Source organism: Mus caroli, chromosome 7 (assembly GCF_900094665.2).
Source record: "Mus caroli chromosome 7, CAROLI_EIJ_v1.1, whole genome shotgun sequence".
Classification (NCBI taxonomy): domain Eukaryota; kingdom Metazoa; phylum Chordata; class Mammalia; order Rodentia; family Muridae; genus Mus; species Mus caroli.
Genome location: NC_034576.1, coordinates 18,449,236 through 18,454,490, shown reverse-complemented (window position 1 = coordinate 18,454,490; position 5,255 = coordinate 18,449,236). Strand labels below are relative to the sequence as shown.

General features: G+C 51.0%; 1 protein-coding gene across 1 annotated transcript in view; it reads left to right on the top strand.

Moving 5' to 3' along the window:
- The first annotated feature begins 653 nt into the window (after positions 1 to 653).
- Gipr (gastric inhibitory polypeptide receptor) overlaps positions 654 to 5,255 on the top strand; it is a 9,649-nt gene continuing 5,047 nt past the window's right edge. The window contains exons 1-7 of the mRNA XM_021168412.2: positions 654 to 719; positions 1,647 to 1,803; positions 2,142 to 2,244; positions 2,620 to 2,727; positions 3,164 to 3,267; positions 3,791 to 3,894; positions 4,069 to 4,213. Coding sequence (XP_021024071.1) covers positions 1,747 to 1,803; positions 2,142 to 2,244; positions 2,620 to 2,727; positions 3,164 to 3,267; positions 3,791 to 3,894; positions 4,069 to 4,213 — 621 coding nt within the window. The 5' untranslated portion in view covers positions 654 to 719; positions 1,647 to 1,746. The remainder of the gene's footprint in view (positions 720 to 1,646; positions 1,804 to 2,141; positions 2,245 to 2,619; positions 2,728 to 3,163; positions 3,268 to 3,790; positions 3,895 to 4,068; positions 4,214 to 5,255) is intronic.

Genomic DNA, 5,255 nt, shown 5'->3' with positions numbered 1-5,255 from the left:
CCAGGTTTATATAATGAGTTCAAGGACAGCCAGGGCTACACAGAGACATCTTGTCTTGAAAGACCAAATCAAAGGAAGTAGACAACACTTAAGAATCACATCAGAGGTTGTCCTCTGGTCCTTCACGCATACCCATGTACACATACGTACACACATATACAATGACATACATATACACCAAACAATGACAACAGAAAGGCAGTGGTAATTAAGATTATAGGCTGTGTTTACACATATGTGAAGTGTCCACGTCCCAGGGCACACAGCTGCTTGTCCCTGCAAGTGATTGGGAAGCTGTGGGTGAAAGACTGGCTCTCTCAGCATAGTCTTAGTTGTAGAGTTATGAATGAACTTGTTACTCACAGATTCTCACTCTGTGAGTCTCTGTCGCTCTTCTGCTCAGCATTTGGGATCCTGTGAGAGGCAGCGTGAGAAGCTGTGTAAGTGGCTGGCTGGCATAGTGTGTTCTGTGGCCTGGGGGAGGGGGGAACCATAACTGTGTGACTGCTCCCTCTACGTGACACAATGGCTGTGATAAACGTGCCTGCTCCACGGTTCCCACTCTTCCCCAGAGCTCCCCCTCCTGTTCTCTGGTCCGCCCTGGCCCCGCCCCCTCCCAACACCCCAGGCTGCCAGCGCCTGTCACCTCTTCCAGAGCTCTCTGGCAGGCGAGGCAGGGCAGCTGTGTCAGTGGAGATTGCGAACAGGACTCCGTACAGGTAAGGGGTCTCCATCAAGCCCTTGCCCTGGGCCCATCTCTCCCTTGACTGTCCCCCTATCTCAATCTTTGTCTTTTTCTGCCTCTCTGCCCTGTCATCTCTTCACCTCTTTTACTTTCTAAATGGGTTTATTTCTACTCTTTCCCCTTCTCTGTCTCTCCCCTAGTCACTTCCTCTGTCTCTGAGCCACAGTTTTGTCTTTATCTCCTTTTTTGCCCTTTAGGCTCTGATCTCTCCCTTGTGTCTCATTGTCCCCAAGTCTTTCTGTTCTTATACCTTATAACTGAGTCCGTGATTTTTTTGTTTGTTTTTTTGTTTTTTTGGTGTTTTTGTTTGTTTGTCGTATATTTTTTCTTTTCTGTAGCTCTGGGATTCCCTCTTGAAACCCTGCATTCACATTGTCTGGGCGGGGGTGATAGTTGGGTTAGAAGGATTTTCAGAGCATCTAACGTCCAAAAGTCAGAAACCCAGGGTCTAATATCTCTCTGTTCCCTAAATATTTAGATGCTGGGAGAGCGCTGTCCCTCTGACTTCTTGAAGCCAGGGAAGTGTTAGAAGATTGGGCTTTTATCTTCTATATAAATTGATGCGAACTCAAATGATCGGTTCAAATTCCCTTCAAGGCTTGACTGATAGTTTCTAGTCTCTCCTCTCTAAGGAGGTCTCAAGTTCCCAAGAGTCCCTCCGGTCTAGCCTCTTGGTGACACTGACGCTTCTGCCTGTCACAGCTCTAGGGCAACAGGCCCCTCAGCAAACACCCCTCCCTTCCACCTTGGCTGCCTCAGCAACACTTAGGAGGGCCTGGGAATCGCTTAGCTGATCCCAGCCTCACTTATCTACTGGAGGCTGCGCCTAGTCCTGCTCAGCCCCGAATCCTCACGTGCGGAAATGGGGGGCGTGGCCTCAGATGCCATGTGCTTCTGGCAGGTGAGCACTGACTTGGACTGAAGCCCAAGAGTTGGTTCTGCCTTGGGACCCTCCAGCCCAACTGCCTCCGAGTGGCCAGAGTCTCCATCACCTTTCAAGGATGCCCCTGCGGCTGCTGCTTCTGCTGCTGTGGTTGTGGGGACTCCAGAGGGCAGAGGTGAGGACCTCGAGAGATATAGGCGCTCTGGGGTGGTTTTAAGCCTTTCCCTACATTAGGGAGAGTTTTAAGGCTGCTCGCCCCCTCCCTGTATAAACTGGTAGTTTCTCTTCACACAGTTTCCCTCACAAGTCCTCCAGGTGGGGACAAGCTACCCCTTCCTTTGGGCGATTTTCTAGGCACCCCAATTCCATCTAAGAGGTTTCTGAGCCACCCAGAACTCCTCTGTAAAAAACTGGACAGCTCCTCCATATCTAGGAGTTCTGGCCTTTCCCAGCTGAGCTTGCTGCCTGGGAGGAGGTTACCCTGTGGGGGTCCTCCCTTCTTTCTTCTCTTAGACAGACTCTGAGGGGCAGACCACCACGGGGGAGCTGTACCAGCGCTGGGAGCTCTACAGCCAGAAGTGCCAAAAGATGTTGGAGACCACAGAACCTCCCTCAGGTGTGACTGGAGGGCTTGGGAGATGTGGGTGGGGCTTGGCTCAGGTAGGCTGTGAGGACCAGGGTTGGAGTCTGAAGACAGAAGAATCCTGGAAGGTAGCAGAGGAGGTGGAAGGAGTTTTGGGCGGGACCTGACCTGCAATGGGCGGGTTTGGGGAGGTGGAGCTTGATAATTGAACTTTCTAGAGAATAATAAGGATTTGGGATTTACTTGGTGGGAGGATCCTGCAGTGGGGCTAGGACGATGAATGGGTGGCATCTTGAGGTTTGATGGGAGAAGCTTGTGGCCAAGCTAGTGCAACTTGGAGGTGTGAAAGAATGAAAAGTCAGACTGCCCCTCTCCTTCAGCCTTGGGCTCTGTTTCCCTCTCCCTTAGGCCTGGCCTGTAACGGTTCCTTTGATATGTATGCCTGCTGGAACTACACGGCCGCCAACACCACTGCCCAGGTGTCTTGCCCCTGGTATCTGCCCTGGTACCATCAGGGTGAGGTGCTCCCCACACCCCTCATCCGGGACTCCATCCTCACTTAGCCTCTCCTGCTCAGCTGACCCTGTCTGTCAAGCTAGGTGTCTCCCAATGCCTGTGTCCCCTGGGCTCTGTCACATGATTTACTTATCCTTGTCTTTATTTATTGCATGTATGTGTGGATGAATGAGCTATGGCAGGGGTGTGGCGATCAGAGGTCAACTTACAGGAATCCTTTCACCATGTGGGTCTCGGGGATCAAACTCGGATCTCTTTGCCTTGGCTGCCAGCGTCTCTGCCTGTTGAGCCAACATGGGGGCCCAGACTGGCCTTGAGCTCATGGCAATCCTTTTGCCTCGGCCCCCCAAATGTGTACAACAGTTTACAGTGGTGAACTGCTACACCTCTGACCCCCTCTCCCCCCACCCCCACCCCATCTCTTATGCTCTCATAGTGTCTGCAGGCTTTGTCTTCCGCCAGTGTGGCAGTGATGGCCAGTGGGGATCTTGGAGAGACCACACTCAGTGTGAGAATCCAGAGAAGAATGGGGCTTTTCAGGTGAGGGGGGTGAAGGATTCAGGCTAGGGTATCTGGGGAGAGTTTCAAAAAAAGACCTCATGAGTTTCAGGCCCAACTGACACCCATTGTACAGGGAGTAGAACTCTGGGTTGTAGGTAATTAAAATCCAACTCAGGCAACGTGATGGTGGCTGCAGTGGTGGCTCACGTCTTAATCCCAGCACTCGGGAGGCAGAGACAGGCAGATCTCTGAGTTTGAGGTCAGCCTGGTCTCCAGAGTGAGTTCCAGGAGAGCCAGGACTGTACAATGAAACCCTGTCTTGAAAAAACAAAGCATATATATATATATATGAATATATGAATGTGCCCACACAGCTTGGAGGTGAAGGGCACTTAAAGAAGTACAAGTGGAGCTTCAAGGAGAAAACAGACAATTTGTAGCACCTGTTCGGAGAGAAGGAACATTTTTCCCAGAAGAGACCGGGGTGTGAGGGGAGGGGTGGTGGACAGCCCCGCCCCTTCTCCGGACCAGCTAAAAGAGTCGCTTTCCTTGTCTCCACCAGGACCAGACGCTGATCCTGGAGCGCCTGCAGATCATGTATACCGTAGGCTACTCCCTGTCCCTGACGACTCTGCTGCTAGCCCTGCTCATCTTAAGTTTGTTCAGGTGTGACCCACCAGTTCTGCGTGGTGTGGTGGAGACTGGGCCTGGGTTTATACGCTAAGATGGGAGATGGTGTGGCTCTAGGGGAAAGAATGGGGGGCTGTTTCAAGGGATGTTGGATGCCTGAGGACAGCTCTTCAGTGGTTCCCAGCCCTTTTCGTCTCTCAAATCCCCCAGGCGGCTGCATTGCACTCGTAATTACATTCACATGAACCTGTTCACGTCTTTCATGCTGCGGGCAGCAGCCATCCTCACCCGAGATCAGCTGCTGCCTCCACTGGGTCCCTACACTGGAGACCAGGCCCCTACTCCGTGGAACCAGGTACTCCCCCGCCTCCTTCCTGGTGGGACCAAGACGTTTCCCATCTATTTCCGTACCTTTCCTCATCACTGCACAGTGAAAGCGTGGGGACAGGATGGGAGGAAGAAGCCAATAGGGATTTGGAAGGAACCAGTTCGTTCCTTGAGGCAGGGAGATGAAACTCAGGACTGTGAACAGAGGACTTTATATAATAATTGTGTGTGTGAGGTGATGGTCTTGGGGTGAAGTTCACTAATAGAGTACCTGATTCAGTCCTGGGGAAATGAAAAGAAAGATTAAGAAGCCACCCAGGCTGAAGGGATGGCTCAGTGGTTAAGAGCACTGGCTGCTCTTGCAGAGGACCCTGGATTGATTCCCAGCACGCACACAGCAACTCACAACCATCTGTGACTCCAGTTCTAGGGGGTCTGGTGCTTCCCTCTGACCTGCATATGATGCACAGACATGCAGGCAGGCAAAATGTCTCTACACATAAAATAGAGGGGGGAAAAAGATGGCTCAGAACTTAGAGGCATTGGTTTATGAGCCTGATGATTTGCATTCAACCCCAGAACCTGCATGGTGGCACACTCCTGAAAGATCTCTGACCTTCACACACTGCTGGGCGCGTAGCTTGGCATTTACTTTTTTTAAATTTGTATTTCATGTGTGAGTATTTGCCTGTATGTATGTATGTATGTATGTATGTATGTATGTATGTATGATGTATTCCATGTCCATGCCTGGTGCCCTCAGAGGTCAGAAGAGGGTATCAGATTCCCTGGAGCCGGAGTTACAAGCAATTGTGAGCTGCAATATGCATGCTGGAAATTGAACTCAGGACTTCTGGAAGAGCAGCCAGTGCTCTTAACCTCTGAGCCATCTCTCTGGCCCAGTACATGCATTTAATCCTAGCACTTGGGAGGCAGAGGCAGGCAGATTTCTGAGTTCTAGGCCAGCCTGGTCTACAGAGTGAGTTCCAGGACAGCCAGGGATACACAGCAAAGCAAAACAAAACAAGAACAACCCCTACAAAATATAAGATTTTTTTTAAATTTTTAAT